General features: G+C 38.7%; 1 protein-coding gene across 4 annotated transcripts; it reads right to left on the reverse strand.

The window, feature by feature from the left end:
• Positions 1-339: 339 nt before the first annotated feature.
• shd (cytochrome P450 family 24 subfamily A member shade) lies at positions 340-7,870 on the reverse strand. Of its 4 annotated transcripts, XM_070280307.1 has the most exons (8): positions 7,667-7,870; positions 7,335-7,582; positions 2,587-2,879; positions 1,938-2,532; positions 1,694-1,871; positions 1,394-1,633; positions 1,117-1,332; positions 340-1,061 (listed from the first exon to the last, which is right to left on the reverse strand). In XM_070280307.1, the coding sequence occupies exons 3-8, from the start codon at positions 2,870-2,872 to the stop codon at positions 951-953; spliced, it is 1,626 nt and encodes a 541-aa protein (XP_070136408.1). In that variant the 5' UTR covers positions 2,873-2,879; positions 7,335-7,582; positions 7,667-7,870; the 3' UTR covers positions 340-950. The 4 variants fall into 4 exon arrangements, with proteins under 4 accessions (XP_070136408.1, XP_017109415.2, XP_070136409.1 ...); XM_017253926.3 differs by having other exon boundaries at positions 7,335-7,870; XM_070280308.1 differs by lacking the exons at positions 7,335-7,582; positions 7,667-7,870 and adding an exon at positions 2,988-3,067.
• Between the last annotated feature and the right edge of the window lie 14,318 nt (positions 7,871-22,188).

Below are 22,188 nucleotides of genomic sequence, written 5' to 3' on the forward strand. Positions count from 1 at the left end.
ATATATATTAGCCATTGAAAATAAAGTCATTCTTATAAAAATACAAGTTTTTAAGCTCTACATTCTGACTAAAGGGACGCGACTGTTGAAATGACCACTCCTTTGGTTAGCAGAGACATGAACTTTAAGAAACAGCAATAGCAAAGTTACAAACCAAACAAGACCTTTCTTAAAGTTGAGACTTAAAGGCCTAAAAACCATAGTCAGAACGATTAAAAAAATGTTTTTCTTAAAATAGATATTACCTAGAAATATAACTAATATAATATACAATTCCCCCATTAAATAAAAGACTTTTATTATCTTGTTTTTTTCAATAAATTTCATTCACTTTGAATATTATATTTCTTTTAACAAAAATATTCACAGATATAGAGACGAATTAAAAAAGCTTAGGCAATAGAAACACTTGAATAAATACAATTAATATTAAACTGTACAAAAGTCAGGCGATGAATTTCTAAAGATGTAAAAACCTTTCAAATCGTTGTAAAAAATCGTCACACAAGAAAAACAAAACTTAAACACAGTCTTTCCGTTTTCAGAACTCTCAAAAACAATTGACGCTACTTAGTGGCTAAGACTAACAATAACTACACGAATAACTTTACAGTTAAATAAGTAATTAAAAACAAAAAACGATCTTTATGTACAGAACAGAGTCGAGGGATACAGGGATTATCTATGTACGTCTATATACAGTCAGCATATATATATATTTTGAATAATATTCATAATAGTTTTGATTGCATTTCTTCACAAGACTAGGCTCCTGGTGCGCAGGCTTCTCAAAAATATATATGATTTTTGTTTTTTTTTTGTTTTTCCTATTAATATTTTACATTAATTTCACTTAATGGTTCAGTTCGTAGCTATTTTAGTTGTATTTGATACAAAACGCCTGAGGTTAGGCAGTGTTTTGGGATCACTTTTCGATATCTTAGCTCTGATCAAAACACCCGATCTTGGAGCTTCAGACTAAGTGGAGTTTTGGGAGCCAACAGGAATTCGAATTCCGTTTCCAGTGGCTTTACAAAGCTTACATCGAATGCCAGGACCATCTGAAAAGAGAGGATATTTCTAACTAAACATAAGGAATTTTAGATTAGGACTTACCTTGGCTAGCAGCAGTACCACTTCCATTTCCACGAAACGCTTTCCCGGACACGTTCGTCGACCCACTCCAAAAGGAACCACAATACTGGCACTATCCACATTCACCGTAAAGTTCTCCGTGGCAGGATCTATCCAGCGCTCCGGCGAGAATCTCTTGGCCTCTTGAAAGTTGCTGTCCTTGTGACAAGCAATCATATTTTGGCAAAGGACAACAGTCTAAAAATAAAAATAAAATATTAAATGAAAAATCATTAAAATGAAAAAAATATAAACCTACCCCTGCGTTGAGCGAATAACCCGACAGTTCCATGTCCTCCTCCAATATCCTGGCCAAGCAAAAGGCCGTGGGCCTCAGTCTGTAGGACTCTTGAATGCAGGCTTTAGTGTATGTGGCATTGGTGAGTGCATCCTGCAGGATATTCGTGTCCCGATACTCGCAGAACTCACTGAGAATACGAGGCATGGCCTCAGCATCTCCAGTAACAGAGCTCAGAACAAAAAGCAGGGTGTTGGCTAACTGGAAAAGGATTCAAAAGGATTAAACTTAAATAAACCCCAAAATAGAAGAAGTACCCACCGTTTCTATGCCCGCTGCTATAAAGTCTATAATCGCCGACTTCTTGTCTCGAATATCCAGATCCTTGAGCTCCAGGATATTCAGAAAGACACTCCGCAGACCGGCTGCCTCTTCGTCCTCGCACTCGGCCGAGTTCTTGTGCTCCTCCAGCTCGTGATCGATGATCTCGGAGATCACACTGGTTGGGAGCGAATTCGGTTAGATGGGAAATAGGAATGGAAGCCCAAGATAGGTGTGTACCTACTCATAGATCAAGTCCTCGGCCCGGGCGAACTCCCTGTAGGTTTTCGTTGGGAAATACTTCCACAAGCCCAGACCGTAGTACGAGTCCCGCTGGGAGATGAAAAGCTGTTTCACGGCCGCCGCCAGTTGGCTGATTTTCTGCGGCTGCTTGGTATCGACGGCCAGGAAACCCATCCGTCGGCCCAGCATCAACGTACAGACAGCCTCCAGGCCCATTAGATTTGCCAGCTCCTCGAAATTGGGCACCACCAAGGTGTCCGGATCTCGTCGGGCCCTCAGGAGTTCGACGAAATCATCACAAACTGCGTTCAGGGCGGGCAGGAAGTTCTGCAGTATCCTGGGAGAAGTTATACTGGATGTGAGCGAGGATCGCAGACGCTGCCACATGGGTCCCTGCTCGTTCACGATGCCAACACTGGCATAGCGATCTGGCCGGGATTGGCGGTACATGACAATGATTTCAGTTGGTGGCCGGAAAGGATACTTGCTGGGATACTTTAGTACCTTTTCCAGGTCCTCGCGATTGTACAGATGCACAATTGGCACATTCGAGGGCATTACCTCCAGCACTATGTCGCCGTATTGTCTATTGAGGTCTAAGAATTTTTGTTTAAAGATTAATAGAATGAGTTCATGACCAATTGCCTCACCTGCGTAGACCTCGTGCAGCTTGGTCATCTTGTAGCGCCGAAAGAAAAGGAGGAATATCCACTTGGTGCCCAGAAAGGGTATTCTTTGCGGGCCAGGAATATCCCAGATGCCCCTCCGCTTTTTTGGCTTCGGCTGCTCGATTGGCGCCGCATGGTAGCAGTCCTCCAGCGGCGTGTTCTTTAGCAGCGGACGCAGGTAGATCGCCGCCAGCTCTTCCCGGTGGAGAGCACAGTAGCAGCCAAGTACCAGTGCCAGGGCCAGCAAAAGTATCACGGCCATCACCATTGGAGAGCTGTAATGCCAATCGAAATCAAAGTCGGGTGTCAGCTTAGTTAATCCACTTTAAAATATGCGCAATTTTCTTAGCAGTTCTAGGCCTCTAATTGAAGGCTGGCCTTACGTTTCGGATCGACAACGACCGGTTGACTAATTTGTATTTGGCTATGTATATTGCTTTTTGGCCTGGCCAATAGCTGATCATCGATTTTGCATTATAATTGCCAACCAGCTGGCGATAACACTTTGTTCTTGATTCTCTGGTCTCGGCCGTGTTCTTGTTTTTGGCTATTCTGCAAGTCGAGTGTCTGGTGGCAAAGAAACACGCTTTTCGGCTCCCCACCTCAGATAAGATAAACGCCGCCAGGTGTGATAAAGTTCAAGGTTAATAGCCGAAAAAAGACTGTAATGATGGTGTTGCGAATTTCGCAAGATTGCAAAAGTGTCTTTAAGCTAAAAAGACTAAATATAAGAACCTTATCTCTATGGTATCTCTAATAACTTTTGTACACTTTGGGTAACCTATTTAATAGATTCCCGCCAAAATTAATATTATTTCTAGTGAGACTTCACTATCAATCTAATCTGTTAGCTCTCCATGGCCTACCGTAACCAAAATTATTATAAGACTATGCTCTTATTCTCTGAAAATCAAAGAAAGTAAATAGAAAATATTTTCTTATTGGTAGACAAAGTTAGATGAGTTTCCAGAGGGATTGATAATGGATTTCTTATTGGATTGGATCGTTTTCTATTTTCCTATTGCCAACCGGATATAAAAACCCATACAAATAAGATAGAAATAATATTAAGCCCCGAGGGTGCTACCTGCCCGAAGTGATTAATGAATGGCCCAGCAGAGGAGAAAAAAAATCGATTCAAAAAAACGCCAGATAGATAGATGATCGATTCTAATATTTGCCCTAGCCATACATCCAACTCCAAAGACACACGATCGTTGGGCAAACAAATACAGAATACCGATGACTTTGGGCTACCGAAATATGGTATTTGCAAAAGAATCAGAATGCTAGATAACCATAATTTTTAGGAGGCCCCCAGGTAACTTATGTCTTATCTACGTGACATAGCTCACATGTGGGCTCACAAGTGGGTTTTGGTTTTGGGGCGGTATTGGGAGTTGAAAGAGGTTTGCCAAATCGATCCAGTAATGCAAATTTTGCTGGCCCATAGGCCTGTGCAAAAAAATATCACAGAGAACAGAACGAAGAAAATAAACTGGAAATACAAATCACAGACATCGGAGCCGAGCACTTCCTTCTTGGGGAATTCTTAATCACTTCCTCATCTCATCATGAGATCGCGAATCACTTCTCAGCGCGACGCGTGCGCCGTTCTTGGCGCTTCTCACTTTTCCAACGTGGCTTAGAACAACAAAAACACAAACTCGCTTTTTAATAAGAATTCTTGCGAATTCTCCTCTCTTCTCAGACCCCATTCTCTGATTAATATGCAGATGGCTCCGCCACTGGAGGAGACTCTCAACTCCACTTTGTCCACATTCTCAGCGTTAGAGTTGCGTTAGAAGCGGCGAGCTGGGGAAGCAATCTGGCCAAAACCGGCTTACAAACCAGCTCCCAGCTCCAGGCCAAACATGTAGAAGAAAGCACCAAGGCGGTGTGTAGAAAGCATATTATGTAACCGATTATTATTATGTAAACGAGAACCGATGAGAAAGTTCTTTTAGCTTTGTTATTCTCCTGTTCTTCGTTACTGTGTTTTGATCTTGGAATTTCACAATTTCTGACCGTCATTTCTCCAATTCTTCTAATTGGGTTAAGACGCAAATAAAAAATTTCGATTTTTTTTTTTCGTTTTTTTCCTTCGTCATTAACGATGTTTTTTATATCATAAAAAAAATAAGAAAGAAAACGAACTTTATGGGATCGAGAATGACAATATCTTTTCAAAAGTTTAATTATACCCGGCTTTGTTTGCGTCTCAGGGCTCGTAAGGGTCTCAGGTCTCCATCCTAATGAATAGAATCTTTTTCTGAATAAATTTGAAGACTAGAATAAATATTTATTTCTCTGGAAAACCCTTTACGTTCTTAAGCTTTACATCCAGATCTCATTTCCCGCTCGGGAGTTCTTTCACTATTCTTTAGCCAAGCCAACTTCTAATGCCTTTCTAACGCTGCGGCCAGCTTTTGAAGCCAAAGTTGATTTTCTGCCAGTTCTGAAAGCAAGTTTGGTTGTGGTTTAAGCCAAGAAATCTGCCAAGAAAGCCAGCAACGGCAAAAATCTAATGAGAAAATTTCTCTATTTCTATTTGCAAGACGTACTTTGTCGCTCGGCGTTGGCACATCGTTGGCCGTACATTGAACCTGGTTAAAGCCAAAGTCAAGATAATAGATGGCTGTTGCCTCACTCACTCTCTAAGCCCCCCTCTGCACAGCCACAAAAAATATCACAATTTGGTTATCAATGAGGAATACCAAAAAAATCAAAAGTCCAAAGTATAAAAATAGCCATTTGAATATTAATTTAGAATATAAATAGATTGGCATTTGAATCTGCCATTCTTGATAGCAATTTTTAATTATAAAATATATTAACCAAAACTGGTAACCATTTCTCCAGGTGTGCCAACTATCTTTGTGGTTTTTACATTTTGTTTTTGGCAAGAGGAGCCGGAGGAGGTGGGAACAGCTGACCGAGGAAAGAAATTGGTAAGCCAAGTTTCCCGTTTGTCGCTTGTGGCCATGACCATGAAGCCGCCGCCCGATGTCTTGGCGTGTGCACTCTATATACTACATATAGCCATAAAAATGTGAGTGGCACAAGTGACATAATCTGCTGATGTCGAGCCCGCGGATAGCGCTGATCGCTAAACCGTTTGAGCTGAGCTCGGGGCTTCTGTAACTGCGCAGCGGCCCAACTTTGGGTTTATTAAATCTTTTTTTTTTTTGCTCGATTGGGGTTCTTGATTCGGTTCGATTTTCATAAATGTGAAAAATGTGCCAATAAAAATAGCCACGAATAAAATAACGAATTAAGAATCACTCGATATATACCTACACTAGATGTATGTAAATTCTGACGAAAACATAAACTTGTTTATTTTGCAAAAAAGAAAAAAATCCACCAGCAAAAATTGGTATCAGTTTTTCGTGTCACATTTTGTGGCCTGTGGTCACTATATGTTTTTTTTTGGTTTTTTGTTTTGGCAACGTGTGTTAACCGAATCGCACTTACGTTTAATTATTTTGTTAACTTTTGTCTTCTTCTATCCTGACTCTCGCCCCCAAAAGCCTTGTGGCCTGGACAGCCTGACGCCAATCGAGAAATTCATTATTTGGCTCCAATACCGACTGCCATTTTTGGCCATCTCAGCGAAATGCGCATTCGTCAAAGTCATCAGATCGCAATCCAATCAAAAAAAAAAAGGAAGGTGAAAAGTGATCGCAGAACATGTCGCGTACAGAAATTTGCGTACAGCTCGCGTGGAGGGTTTTTGGAGGTAAAAAAAAAAATAAGCGAAAACGAAAAAAAAGGTATTTTATATAACAATCACCATCAGGCGTGCGACCTGTTTCAAATGGCAGTACTTTTACTCTCACCATTTTAAGTACAAAAGAATCCCCTCTAACCCACTGTTGCCGAAAACCCAACCCCAGGCTTAAATGTATCATCGACATCGTTCCCAAATTATCTCTCGGTCATTGCACGTTACATTCACAATTCTTGCCAAACAAAAAAAATGAAAATATATACCATATAACTAAAACAAAGCAAATACAACTGAAACTCATAAAAATTGAGAAAAAAAATGCTTCAAAAAAATAACGTAATCGAGGGGAATTCACTTGGGAAGATTCATACATTTTACAACTCGATATTTAATTTGTATGAATTCAGCAACTAAATCAGGTGAAAAAAAAACAACAAAAAAGATGCTGCCCGGCGTCTCGGGCTCCACATTTATTTAATGATGATAATGAACTTGAGGCTCTCACATAATTGATAACAAAAGAAAATCATCAAAAAAAATGATTATTATTATTTCTTCTTATGGCGTTACACTTGAAATCGCTCGTGCTTGCTGATAAATATGAAATAATACGGCAGTGGGGAAAAATTCATAAATAAATAAATAAAAATTACTTGAAAACGCCAATAAAGGGTTGGGGTAAGAGTGGGTGTCCAAAGGGGATGTATCTGAAGCTGAGAGGCTAATTGCAATTTAATGCGTTTGTTTGCCGAAGTATAAAACGATTTATTTTCCAAGATACATACATGTACACATCGGAGTCTGGTACGTTTTCATACGTATATATTTTGAAGTTCAGTTCGATTTTTATTTTATTTTAACCGAGTTGCATTTTATGATTAACTTGAATGCTGTTGCCCCTGCGGTTGTGTAAATATTAAATAATTTAATTTATTTTGGCAGGGAAAAATACTGTATATGAAGTTGGGGAGGGTACCAGTGATTTATTAACACTTACCACTTAAAGGAACTTTAGTTTTAAATCCAAAATTTTAGATCCTTTTTTTCTAGCTAGGTCCGACTCGTAGGCATTTTTATTTTGTAATCTTTAATATCACTTCAACTTCTTAGTTTAGAACTTTAGAAATATTTTGGAAATATTTGAATTTTGTATCACGTTTGGTTATTATGTATATTGAACATTTATTGATTATTGATTGTTGTTTTTATTATTTAAAGCTTTTCTGCAACCTCTAATCGTATTTTCTGGCGTAAGGAAAACAATAGAAACTTCTAATCACATACAGACATTGCACTTTTGGACTCGTTTTGTTTTTGTTGACTATTTACAATTTTTAGACCGTATCCGTATCCATACATTTATATTGATAATCTTGGTGGATGTGTAATTGATTTGAAAGGACATTCCCTATTCCCGATCCCGAACACCCGAGTCAAGTCCCAGTCCCAGCCGCAATCCCAATCCCAAACCGAGCTCAACGCGATCCCGATCCCTGTTTTCCGCCACTTGGTTGCGACGACGGCGACGCTTAGTCAAAGACTGAATCGAATCGCTCCGTTTGCATGAATGGGGAAATGCTGAGCCGAGCCGAGCCCAGCGTACTCACACAGGCTCAAACGCTCACATGTGTATATTCAAGCCCAAACCGATCGCACAGTGGCTGGTTTTTCAAGAATTATATATAACAATCTTAAAATAAATTATAAAAAAATATATATTTTTGGAAATTTAAAGAAATTAGAATAACCTTGACTTCCTTAATAAAAAGACAACCTTTTCTATATTTTATATTTAATAAAAATCTTAAGTGAATATTTAAAATAATGTCATCTTTATCTATAGACATCTATTGATTTTATTTTTATATATTTTTGTCTTAATTTATCCCACTGTAGATCGTGATTGCCATCGCCTCTCACGGCGAGAGGTGATTTAATAGAGAACCTCCTCCAACCACGCAACAAGTGCTTCCACCTGTAGCCCGATCTCGAACCGATCTACGACCAGCTGTTCGAATCCGTTTTCAGTGAGTAAGGTTCTTTATGACTCTTTGGGCTCCCTGAGGTGTTGTCGGTGCGTAGAGCCCATACAGTCCTAAGTCCATATGTGATACACTAACCTGGTTACGACTTTCCCATCGAACCTTTTTATAAAATGGCCGCCGCAGGATAACTCTGATTGGTATCTGATTTAAGGATATTGTCAAGAAAGTTTCATGATGGTACTATATTTTAATGGTATATGGATGGGAGATAAGGTAGAGCATACTTAAAGGGTTTAGATAATATTCTAATATTTTAATAACCCTTTATGTTTGAGTTTCAATTAAAGAACCTTTACTGTAGTGATAGTAGCGATCACTCTCGCTCTCTGTGCTCCCCCACTTTCACCCCACTTCCGCTTCTTGGCCCGATCCGCCATGCTGCTGATAAGAACCCTCGTGTGTGTTTGTGTTCTTTCGCTCTCTTTTTTTCGCCTATAGAATCTCAATGAAAGTTTGCCAAGAAACAATGCCTCAAGGCTCACTGAATGTTTACATGAAGCAAATTTATGCAACACATTACAGCACACCATAACAACAACACCAACAACAACAGCAACAGCAGCTGGGCTCCTCAATGCGTGAGTGCAGCCCCCAGTGTGGGTGTGTGTGTGTGCGTGAGAAAGAGGAGTGTTCGCGTTGGTGTGAGTGCTTGTAAGTGTGAGCCTGTGTGGGTAGGCTCACACTCGTCTTGGCGTGAGGTAGGTTGAACCTATAGTATGCAACATAATCCGTGCAGCATGTAACAGGTTCGAGATCGGGTCTAGGTGGCGAGAGAATACAAATCAGCTGTGCAACCGTCTGTCTGGATGTGTGGCTCTGGCCCGTCTGACCGCGACTCTGCTACAATGTTGCCACTGGCTGTGATTTAAGGGGTATGTGGCAAGAGGAAGGAGTAGCTTGGCTAGATGGTGATCTAAAAAGTTTATCTCTGTATTTCCCAAAAAATCTCTAGAATCTAGATCAAGTCCTTCATGAACTGTAAGGATAAGTATTTTATTTTTAAATACCCTAAGGAAATAAAGACCTTAGGGTATCCATCACGTCACAACATCTCCTCAAGCGTGTTCAGTGCGTGGGCAGGGGAGTAGGGCGGGGGGCCCCAAGAAGGGGGCCAGAACCAGAAGGGGCAGAAGCCGATGCGATCGTGAGTGTCGCTCCAGTGTGCGCGCTAATTGCCTTGATTGAGTTTTAAATTAATGCGAATTAGAGTTGTGGTTGTTGTTTTTAAGGCCTAACAATGTGGGGTTCCAGATACCAGTGGCAGGAAGATGGGAGTGCAAACTAGAGATAGTACTGACTTGACTGCAGTGGAAATAAAGGCAGGTTCTATTTATGAATTAAATACAAAAAAAATAAAGATATCTGAAAAAATACTTAGAGCCATATGTGCTCTACATAAATTGCATTAAGTCAGTGCCTCTGTCTCCCATAACTTGTATCTTGTAGATACCCATCTAGACCCCCCCTCAGCTGTCACATTAGGTACACTTCTCGCGTATCTCTATCGCCCATCTAGATCGGAGGATTCACACGCTCTCCCCGAAGACGGATACATTCTTATCCTGTCGATCAGTGGAAATACAAATTGAATTTCTAAGCAATTGCCTGCCTGCCTGACTGACTGACTGACTAGGCATTGGCTTTGCATTACTAATTAACTTGAGGTTCTGCCACTACTGCTGGATAGTTTGATCCCACAATTATGCCATACCAGACTACCCGCCCCACTCCCGGTCGGAGCTATTTTATAACTCCTTCGTGTTGGTCGGTCAGTCAATCAAAGGCATAAAAACAAAAGGCAGCGTTGTTAATACTTCTTTTCAATTAGCTTCACACAGCCACAAAGGCAACCGGAGCAACAATAACAACAAGAAGCCTTTTCCCAAGCGAACAGGTTTTTCACGCGACGACAACAATGTTGATGATCACGATAATGACGAGCCGATCACGATGATAAAATGGTGCACAGAGAAAAAATATGATGGAATATTAGGATAGCTTTTCCTAAATTCAAAAGGACTTCTTGTGGTTCTCTTAAAAAATTTTATAAAATTTTAAAACAAGATTAAAGTTGAGCAAATGGGTCGAATGTTAAAAACCAACTTGATAGAAAAATATCCTTTCAGGCAATATTTTTCTTTGTGTAACAGAGGATTCAATAAAAAAACAAAAGGGTTTGAATTCGGATTTTAAAATTACATTTGTGTTTCTGTTTGCTTATTTAGGGTTTTAAGATTTTATTTGGTTTTTAGTGTTGGGAGAACTTTGTTCACTGTCATTAATAGTTATTTTGTTTTTCTTATTTGGAGGCAAAGTGTTGTTCCTTTCTACGCGCCCGCCGCGACTTTCTGGCTCGCTTCATTTTATGAAACTAAACTAAAGCCCACAGCTCCACAGCTATACAGCTCCGGACACCGGAGTCCGGACTCTGCCACAATTTGAGGCAGGGCTCAGGCTCAGGCAGCAATTGCAGTGGCCGACAATCTGGGAGCTGGCTCTGGTTCTGGCTGTGGCTCTGAGCTCTCAAGCCCGCTTCAGTTCTGATCAGCTCAGAGCTCCCTTAACATTTAATGAGCATTAACAAGCTGCACTTAAATGCAACAACAACAAGTGCAACTTGCAACAGAAACAGCAACAAAAACCATAACATAGCAGGCGAAAGAAAGAGGGGAGGTAGAACTGCAACAACAATTGATACAAAAATAAGAATAAACATCGGAGGAAGTTAAAAATAAGTTAGTTACTTAAATGCTCTTTCAAAAATGTATTAAACATCTTCCAATATTATCTTAAATATTTAAAAAGTTTTACAGAACATTTGCCTAAAATTCCGAACAGGTTAAGTCAACTGTTGTGAATGTCGCAGGGCAGCCATTTTGAAAACTTTCTCATAACGAGAGGAAGTGATTATTATATTTTTTAAATTAAAAATGTCAAATCTTTTTATATTTTATGAATAATATTTTCTATCACACCTGTAAGAGCTTCATCTTCGATCATATTTGTAGAATTATGTCATATGCCGCATTTGCCACAGCAGGGTACAGGATCATTCACAATGGAAGCTCCACGCTGTCTGAGTGAGCGCACAAGTGGCATAGTTGCGCGTGTGTGCGAGTGACTCGCTTGATTGCCCACAGGCTGCAAATTCATTTCAGCCTCCTTTCTTCACAAGTAGGAGGAATTACAGAAGAGACAGCCTTCAGGGGCTCTTATGGTCAAGTATTGTGTGTGTGCCTGTTTTTTTTTAAGTTTAGCCTTCTTCTCAATTTTTTTGCACACCACGTTCCAGTTGGAAGCGGTAAAGTGATGCCGAGGGACACGCATCTGCACACATAGTGACCCAATGATCTACAAAGGGCGCGGTCTGCCCACAGATAAATGGCAAGAAAGAGACACCTATACAATAAAAGAAAAAGAAAGCAACTGCCAAGTAAAATCAATCGGATCAGAGCTTAAAAGATCTGCGAGAGGAAGTAACAACTTAAATGGGAATACAGATAAAGAAATTATTAGTAGGGAGAATATAATATTGTAAGATTATGGGAAGCCTGTATAAATATCATGATAACTGTTTTTATAAAGTATTATTTTCCGTGTAGCCGCATGCTCCCATTACCCCTTACCCTCATTTATGTTTCCTCTCCTCTCCATTCATTTCCATTTATTATTGTTGACGGCTTGTCCTTGAACTTGACCCAGCCGCTGCCTCAGCGAAGACGATCTGCCCTTTATTATTATAATTTTTCTTTCTGCTCTTTCTTTATCAGGCATTACAGTACTACTAGGGAAGTGCTCACTATAATTAATCTGCCGATTTGCTGCTCAGTGAGGCAGTTTGTGTGTGGGATCTTACAAGGGGCTACTTATCGGTTGAGGCGGGGTAGCTGATCGGATCATCGCCTGTTGTAATATATTGTTTAATCTCAATTCATTCACTGTTTTTTTGCGCATTAAGCATTTTTTTTAATTGACACCTTGCTAACAGATTGGTTTGCATATACGGGGCCTGATAAGGTCAAAAATACGTCTCAAAATATAATGAATTTAAGATTATCGGTTAATTAGTAACGGAAATCGCCCGGAGAGGTGTCTAGAGAGAGGGGCCATAAATATAGAATTTGTTTTTAAAATTTATTTTTAAATAGGTGTTGATATGATTAAGGGGAATTCTTCATTTTCTCAATGGGTCACAGTCAATTAATCATACGCACTGTTGGCCCACAAAACTTTATCACACCAAAGGCACGTGTGCGGGTCTATGACGAAATTTCCATGAAAAAAGAGTCAATTGCAAAAAAAAAGGCAGGAGTAACCGAACACATAAATAACCCACAATAAAAAGGTCGGCAAAAAATGGTAATAAAAAGAAATAACAAATTATAAAGCGCCATCCACCGTCAGGTATGAGGGACGCAGGTAATACGAGCAGTTAGCAACGTCTCCACCTAGACATTCACGAACTATTTGGCAATCGCTTCTGATGACCTATGAGAAAGTCTGGGAAAGTTGAGCTATAATCAAAAAATGTGTCACTGCAGAGTGGGTAAAAAATTTGAGTAGCTACCAATGCAATTGCATGCCATGCCATTCCATTTTTATTTTCATAATCAAAGCCAAAGTCAAAGCCTAGGCCTCGTCTATTCGAAAATAAAAAGGGGAATTGAGATTGCCGGAAGTGGGGGTCTGCTGGTTTATTAATTACAGTATTAAAAGAGATAAAAAGATGACAGGGCATATACTATGTTTCTCTTAGAGCTCCTACTATTTATCTATAATATTTTTTTCTGTGTAAGCCAGGATTACAGCGCCGCTTTAAAAGTATAACGCTATTATTTCGAACTAACACGAATTTCAAAGACAGCCCTAAGGTATGCATTCATATTTTTAAAGAATTCTATTCACAGGGTGCCTAACACCTCTACCTCTTAGGTATTTCACCTCTTAGTATTTATAAAGCTAACCAACAAAAATAAAATTAAACACAACCAAAACCAGCGACAAGAACAATGCAAAAACAACATTTATAACAAACAACCGCGACATAAACAGCTGCGACAGTTTTCGACTTTTCCGCATTACCCGAAACATTCAGGGGGATGTACAAAAATATATATAGGAATATACCCCTTTTTATACAAATCGTATTGCAAAGCCTTACGCTCCTTCCCCCCAAAAAAACAAAACATGAACCACAAAATGCGTGTTTATTAATTAAGCGCATTTGTTTTCATTAAACAAACGTTTTAATTGAGCATGAAAGTTGGCGCCGCCAAAATAAACGCGACAAGGCAATAGACGTGGCCATAAAAACGAGCTGAACCCTTTAACCCTCAGGCCACCCACCTGACACCCACCCACCACAGCCGGAAACCTACATAATAATTAATTTCGTTGAATTTTAATGGATTTGCGTTGGTAGACGTAAGGAAAAGCACTGGAAATCCCAATGTGCTCACTGTGTGATTGATGAAAGTGTTTTTCAAGATGATTATTGTTCTGCAAAGAATGAAAATTTAAAATTTTTCATTTTCCAACATTTTATATTTCATACTTTTTATTTTGAATATATAAACTCTTTATGAAGGCCAGTAACCCATATTTATTCGTCCTGGGTCGCTTTATTTTACCATCCATCTCGGAGTCTCTGACCCACCTCCTTTTCAACGAGTCCATTGGGTGCAATTAAAATTCGGCCTCGAAATTATTATTATTACTTATGAAAAACACTTTTCCACCAACACCAACGCCAAAACCAACAGCTTTCTAGCCATTCCTTGCCCCCTCTTTGGCAGTTGAAGCTTGGCCAAAACTTTTTGGGCCAGGACTTGAGTCGGTTGGGATGTTTTTAAAAGCACTTTATACGCCAGCCACACGCTGCATGATACAGATATAGATCAGCCCCATCCTAACCATTGTCTCAATGATTATTTTTCATAAACTTGGCAAATGTTTTGGGAAATCCATTTAGCGAACAAAAGCAGCCGCATTACTTTATCTCTATCTGAGGCCATCAGGATTATGATTTGTGTCTGGGTGTGGATTCTTGGACTGAGTTATGGGTTATGGGGAGTCTTCTAATAAATATCAGTATGTATATAGCTTACATATACATATTTTAAGCCAAGTCAAGGAACTTCCAGGAATAGTTGGCAAAGTTTCCTAGACCACAAGTGCCAAAGTGGCAATGAAAGCAATTTAATAATGATATATTTGGGTTAATAGATAGAAGATATAGTGGAACAAAATTATTGATTCGTATTATACCTGATCAAAATTAATTTAATTGTTTTCTATTACCATGTGGCTAAAATAAGGTTTTATTTGTTAGTTTTAAGTATTTTGTTGAGTTAAGTTTTTCCCTTACAGGTTTCGCAGTGATATATCTATATCTTCCCAATTGATTTTTTTTCAATTTTTCGTGATGGGATCCCTTGAAGATGGCGTTTTCCATTATAGGGTTTATTGTGATGGCGTTATCTTCCCCAATTCTCATCCGATTCTCCCGCGGAGTACGCGAACGATTTCTGGATCGATTCGCCACCATTCTGCATCAAAATCTTGAGACAAAATATTTTTTAGATTTTTTGTCCATTTTTCGTGATGGGATCCCTTGACAATGGGTTTTTCCCTTATGGGGTCTACTGTGATGGCGATATCTTCCCCAATTCTCATCCGATTCTCAAGCGGAGTACCTTAAACGTTTTCTGGATCGATTCCCCACCATTCTGCATCAAAATCCTGAGACAAAATATTTTTTAGATTTTTTGTCCATTTTTCGTGATGGAACCCATTGAAAATGGGGTTTTCCCACATAGGGGCCACAGTGATGGCGATATCTTCCACAATTCTCATCCGATTCTCAAGCGGAGTATCTTGAACAACTTCTGGATCGATTCGCCACCATTCTGCATCAAAATCCTGAGACAAAATATTTTTTAGATTTTTTGTCCATTTTTCGTGATGGAACCCATTGAAAATGGGGTTTTCCCACATAGGGGCCACAGTGATGGCGATATCTTCCACAATTCTCATCCGATTCTTAAGCGGAGTATCTTGAACGACTTCTGGATCGATTCGCCACCATTTTGCATCAAAATCCTGAGACAAAATATTTTTTAGATTTTTTGTCCATTTTTCGTGATGAGACCCATTGAAAATGGGGTTTTCCCACATAGGGGCCACAGTGATGGCGATATCTTCCACAATTCTCATCCGATTTTCAAGCGGAGTATCTTGAACGACTTCTGGATCAATTCGCCACCATTCTGCATCAAAATCCTGAGACAAAATATTTTTTAGATTTTTTATCCATTTTTCGTGATTGAAAATGGGGTTTTCCCACATAGGGGCCACAGTGATGGCGATATCTTCCCCAATTCTCATCCGATTCTCAAGCGGAGTACCTTAAACGATTTCTGGATCAATTCGCCACCAATCGGCATCAAAATCCTGAGACAAAATATTTTTTAGATTTTTTGTCCATTTTTCGTGATTGAAAATGGGGTTTTCCCCTATAGGGTCCACAGTGATGGCCATATCTTCCCCAATTCTCATCCGATTCTCAAGCGGAGTACCTTAAACGATTTCTGGATCAATTTGCCACCATTCTGCATCAAAATCTTGAGACAAAATATTTTTCAGATTTTTTGTCCATTTTTCGTGATGACCCCCATTGAAAATGGGGTTTTCCCACATAGGGGCCACAGTGATGGCGATATCTTCCCCAATTCTCATCCGATTCTCAAGCGGAGTATCTTGAAAGACTTCTGGATCGATTCGCCACCATTCTGCATCAAAATCCTGAGACAAAATATTTTTTAGATTTTTTGTCCATTTTTCGTGATGAGACCCATTGAAAATGGGGTTTTCCCACATAGGGGCCACAGTGATGGCGATATCTTCCCCAATTCTCATCCGATTCTCAAACGGAGTTTCTTAAACGATTTCTGGAACGATTCGCCACCATTCTGCATCAAAATCTTGAGACAAAATATTTTTCAGATTTTTTGTCCATTTTTCGTGATGACCCCCATTGAAAATGGGGTTTTCCCACATAGGGGCCACAGTGATGGCGATATCTTCCCCAATTCTCATCCGATTCTCAAGCGGAGTATCTTGAACGACTTCTGGATCGATTCGCCACCATTCTGCATCAAAATCCTGAGACAAAATATTTTTTAGATTTTTTGTCCATTTTTCGTGATGAGACCCATTGAAAATGGGGTTTTCCCACATAGGGGCCACAGTGATGGCGATATCTTCCCCAATTCTCATCCGATTCTCAAACGGAGTTTCTTAAACGATTTCTGGAACGATTCGCCACCATTCTGCATCAAAATCCTGAGACAAAATATTTTTTAAATTTTTGTCCATTTTTCGTGATGGGATCCCTTGAAAATGGGGTTTTCCCCTATAGGGTCCACAGTGATGGCCATATCTTCCCCAATTCTCATCCGTTTCTCAAGCGGAGTATCTTAACCGATTTCTGGATCGATTCGCCCCCATTTTCTAATGTTTAATTTTTCTAATTTTCCCATTTACCCCCTTAAGTTTTTAGCCATTAATTTTGGAACTTAACTTTAGTCTCGTGTAAAGCATAAAACACAATTAAATAATTTACACTGTATACAAGGTTCCCGCCAGTGTATGTATAAGGATATTTCTCTATCACCTTATTTTATCCCCATCTCCTTTTTTGTCCATGTCATAAAAATATGCGACATTTCGTTTTTATCGCTTTTGAAAAACTTTATTCCTTGCTCTTTGGCGTTCAATTTCCCCTTGTTCTTTCCACTTGTTCAGTCTTTTTATTATTTTGTCGCTTTCTTCTGTTTTTTTTTTGTATTTTTTTTATTTTATTTACAATAGCAATTTTCTTTGTTTTAAACAAGCAGCGCATTGCTTTTTATTTGTGACATTCGATTGGCGATTGGAAAGCGTCCGATTGGCTGCGATTTCTGGGCATCTATGGTGGGGCATGACGTAGACACAGTGGAATTATTTTTATAAAAAATATTAGAAAAAATTATCATTTTTATTTTATACGAGACGGCAGTTCAATTGTATTTAGTATTTGATAATGTCACTTATTAAAACTATATTATTTATGCTTTAATTTAGAACTATATTTTAGGATCAAGGAGTACTATCACCACTGTTTTTCATCTCCCGCCCTAACTTAACATCATCAACAACATGGCTGCTCCCCCAACCTGCCCCTACCCACCGTCTTCGCCCGCCAACGTGGGGGAAAAACAGCTTTTCCGCGTCGCCATAAAATGCAAGTGGTCAAGTGGAAAGTCAAAGAGGAAATCACAAAATGAAAAACGAAGAAAAACAATTAAATGGCAAGAAGTAGCGGCAGCAGACGACAGAAGCAAAACAAGCGAATAAACTTGGTAAAAATTTTCGCTACGAGGTGGCAGGGGGAGAGTGGGACTGGGGAGCGGAGAAATAGCCGGAAAAGCGAAAACTGAAAGCTGCACTTGCGACACGTCGAAAAGCGTCAGCGCCAATGGCAACTCAGTTTAATTGAAATCAAGTGGAGCGGGGGGGTAAAATATTGGAGCAGGGTGGTGCCGAAAATGATATTTGGGGTCTGGGGGGGCGGTTGGTTGATTGCCGGGGTGGATTGCAAATCGAATTGAAACGCCGAAACGTATTCGAAAATCGACAGCAAACGTAATTGAAATTGCATGAGCAACAATGTGCTGTGGATGAAAGGCGTGGAGGGGAGGGTAGGGGAGAGGAGTAAGGTGGGTGGCCGGCCAGTGGGGGTGGTGCTGGCAAGTGGAGGCGAGCCAAACGAATGGACAGAACCCCAATCAGCCGCTGCTTGCTTACTTTACACATAAATTGGCAATACTGCAACAGAAGTGAGCCAGAAAATAAAATCAAGAAAGTAAAATATATAAATACACTAAACTTTAACTTAAAAAAATTTTAAAGATTTAAATTTTTCAATATAAAAACTAAAAATAATAGTAGTAAAGAGCTAGAAAATAGGAACCATGAAATTTATTATAAACTTTCTTTAATAAAGTTTTAAAAGAAACCCCCTAAGACTCCATTTATTATCTTTATTTAAATTTTCTATATTTTTAAATTCCCTATTTTTGACCAAATAGTTCCAATACCCTTCTATATTATTTAAAATTTCATTTCCTTTAGTACTTTGACTTTTTATGGATTTCAATACGTTTTCTCCCCAATACCATCCAAAGAAAATTTATGAGCCATGTTTAAGAAATGAAATTTTGGGCAGCTGCCTTTCCTTGAATTGATTAACAGTTGGATAAGATTTTTGTTTAATTACTGCGACAGAAAAATAAATTCACTTCTGCAGTGAGATAAATTTCCATCAGATTCCAGCTTGGCATAAGGCAGATTTTTGAAGCACTTTGCAAATTGTTTTCTAAGCACACATACACTGACACGAAGTGTCCTAAGTGGAAAGGATGTTCAGGTTTTTGGGGAAGTGGGGTGCCAGAAAAGTGTCAGCAGAATAAATGCTGACAATAAATAAAAATGGAAAATGATTGAAACATGTGTCGGGTATTTTCGATTTTTTGATATGCCATGCACGTTCTACATATGTATATGTATGTATGCCACTCACCTACCCCCCTCTGGCCATGTTTATTCATCTATTCCTGGCATTGTTTCTCCACTGAATCGGCGTATGTCAATAGCCTGGAAATGTAAACAAATAAGAAAGCAATCAGAGGCGACATTTTCTAACCTAACGTGGGTGCGCACAAAAGTATGCTATAAAAAATATGATGAGTCTGACGAAGTTGCGAGAAATGGGAAAGAAAAGGCAGTAGCTACAGTATGATATGGAATAATACGTTTTCTCATAAAAATTGTTGCTAAAAGAGTGTTCACATTGTACTTAAATGAGGTTAAGGGCGTGGCTTTAACTTCTAAGAATTTTGTTTAAGAAAAAGCTTTATTAAGAAAATAATTCAATATTTGTTCATTTTAAGAGTTTCTTTTTTTAACTTTTATTCCAAGAACCGTAGCCAATTAATTTCGTTTGACCCCTTTCTAAAGCCATAACCCTCCATAACCCATTTAATATCAATAACCCATATTGATGGCATTGAATGACAAGCCCAACTAATACCATATTGATTGCCTGACCAATAAAAGGCCACCCCACTTGGACCCAGTCCACCCACCGGGGCATTTGCACCACATAACTCGGCATCAGACAGGCGCATCCTGTTGAAGTATAAAAGGGTTTATGGCTTGTTTGCAAAACGCCAGAAAGGCAAAAATATAAAAAATGAAAAATAAATAAAAATAATAATAGCACAAAGAATGGAAAAACAAAATCCCGAACAAACATTAATTTGTAACGCACGTTTGGCCAATTTCGGTTTTACAATTCTGACCAAAAAATGTACCCCAAGTGACCGCATAACGAGCGGAAATCAATTTGCCACGTTGATAAGCAACCCTCCTCCGAGGACGATGATAACCCTTTTTTTTCTGATCCCTTTATCCATTGGGCCTTTGCTGTCATAGCCGGGGATTTATAGATATTAAATTAGACAGGATTTTAACACGCGCACGTAACTTTGACATACATCAAGCCGACTTAGCTCTGCAGCATAAAATAAAAAGACAAAAAACAATCCCAAATAATGCAAATTGTATGCCAAATGTTGAGATTTGTTTTGCTGACCGAGCCAGAGCATAAAAAATCTGTGGGTGTGTATTTTCCAATACGTATTTTCCACACACATGTGGCCCCAGATGTCTCGGCCTTCGGCTCCTGCGGTTGCCCCAATTTCACTCCGAAACGCATTATAATCATAATAATAATAATAACAGTAAGCAAAGATGACAGCAAATTTCAAATAGGTGTGAAATGAAAATTCTGTTGTGTATAGATTGGTCAGCAGTTGGTTTTTTGGGTTGCGGGCTTCGGGTTTCGGGGGTTAAAAGGGGTCAGTTCACAAAGTCACATATGGTCGACTGCTAATGGGAAATTCAAATTTGGAAAAGGATTATTGACCAAATATTGGCTGGTTTCTTGGGGGGGAGTTGGATTTTAGTTTGGATTGGTCAAGTGTCCGGTCTGGGATTTCTAAAATGGCCTAAACAAATGCTAATGGTTTGCTTTCCAGTTTAAGGCTTAATCTTATTGTATTAAAGTGTTCTATGCCAAGCTATTTCAGCTCTGCAGCTCTTCTTTTGTTGCCAGCAAACAATAATGTTGTAAATAACAAAGATTGCAACAAATCCAAAAGTCTTTCAAAGTCTTTCATTCATTTATAGTTTAATGAACTGTGTGAACCCACAGTCCCCAGTAAAAACCCCAATCCGTGACATTAGCCATGGCTCTTTACTTTTTCAACTGGCCTCAGTTGAGCTCAGATTTTAGGGCCAACATGTGAAAGAAAATAAAAATCTCACAAATTATTTATTAATTACCCGGCCAAAGCAATGCTGGGTCTATTTTTTTTGTAGCATTTTTGTGTAGCATTTTCAATTCTCTGCTTATCGATATTGTAAATTGTAAATTGTAAATTTTCTCCAGCTTCCTTTTCTATTTTACATTTTCCTTGTTTTTTTTTTTTAGCACAATAAAACAATAAATCAATCAAAGTTAGGGTTTCTGTTGTTTTGTTATCTTAGGGCAAGTTTTTAGTGTCTTGTTAAATTTTTTGTGGGCCTCAAATTTTTAGAGCTCTTTTCAGTAAACGGAAAAAAAATATTTCTATATTGCAATACTATTTAATATAAATTAAGTTTTTAAAAATATACAAACCCTTTTTAAGAAATATTTTATATGTCATTGATAAATATTATTCAAAAATTAAATACAATTTTTTAAACTTTATTATTTTTTCTTTATGTTTAGTTTGAGATCTGTTAAGTACGATAAGAGAAAATACCATGACATGTTTTCTGCCATGCATAAATTTCTATTGAATTGTTTAGATGAAAAGCAAAAGATGCGGGTTGTTTAGTAAAAAATTAGAGAATGGGGAGCTGAGGCTGGCTTTTTGGGGGGCTTAAAGTTTTAGCAGCCAACATTTTTATGGGCCAACAAAGTCAATTAAATAAGAAACACAGTCGAAAATCAACAAGCTGGAAATGAGAACCTGAAGACTGAGAGCCGGTTTTTCTGCCCTCTCTTTCGTACAATCACTCCCCGTCTCTTTCATTCAACAATGGCGGCTTGGAGGCGGAGCCTCTCTTTCCGTTCCGATTTCCATTTCGTTCCTATTTTTCCCCGCTTTGTGTGAGTAAATTAAAATTTTGTGTAGTTTATTATTAAATGAAGCGCATTTTTGTATTTGTATGTGGATCTCTGTATAGTATCCTGTGCGTGGGCATGTGTATGGATTTCGCAGCAACAGCAGCATTTTTATATAGATAAACAGAAAAATAAATCGCTGGCCGACGGTGGGTTAACAATCCCCCAGACCCCAGATAGGCACATAATAATATTAAAATGTTAATTAGCGTATTAATTCAGTTTGGCGTTGAAATAATGGGAAGGGAAAGAAGCACGTCACAAATATTGTAAGATATTAAATAATGAATTTTCCTTAAATAATTAATAAATTTAAATAAATCTTTAGTAAAGAATTCATTACTCTTCCTATTTTAAGCCAGATTTATTAATTATTAAATGTTATTTTAAAAAAAAACTATTTCAAGCTACATTACTTATTTTTGTCTTCTTATTTATTTATATTTTTAATAAACCCTTTTCCAATTAAGCTCAAAAAATTTAATAATTCTCTTTTTATTAATAACCCATCATTTCCCGTATACCTCATA

This window comes from Drosophila bipectinata, chromosome 3L (genome assembly GCF_030179905.1).
Source record: "Drosophila bipectinata strain 14024-0381.07 chromosome 3L, DbipHiC1v2, whole genome shotgun sequence".
Taxonomy (NCBI): domain Eukaryota; kingdom Metazoa; phylum Arthropoda; class Insecta; order Diptera; family Drosophilidae; genus Drosophila; species Drosophila bipectinata.

Excerpts from the sequence above, each read along its gene's own strand:
- shd (XM_070280307.1), bottom strand. The coding sequence starts at position 2,872 with ATGGTGATGGCCGTGATACTTTTGCTGGCCCTGGCACTGGTACTTGGC. Across the intron at positions 1,872-1,937 it reads GCCGAGGACTTGATCTATGA|TGTGATCTCCGAGATCATCG; the intron begins GTAGGTACACAC and ends GCTCCCAACCAG. Across the intron at positions 1,634-1,693 it reads TAGCAGCGGGCATAGAAACG|TTAGCCAACACCCTGCTTTT; the intron begins GTGGGTACTTCT and ends ATCCTTTTCCAG.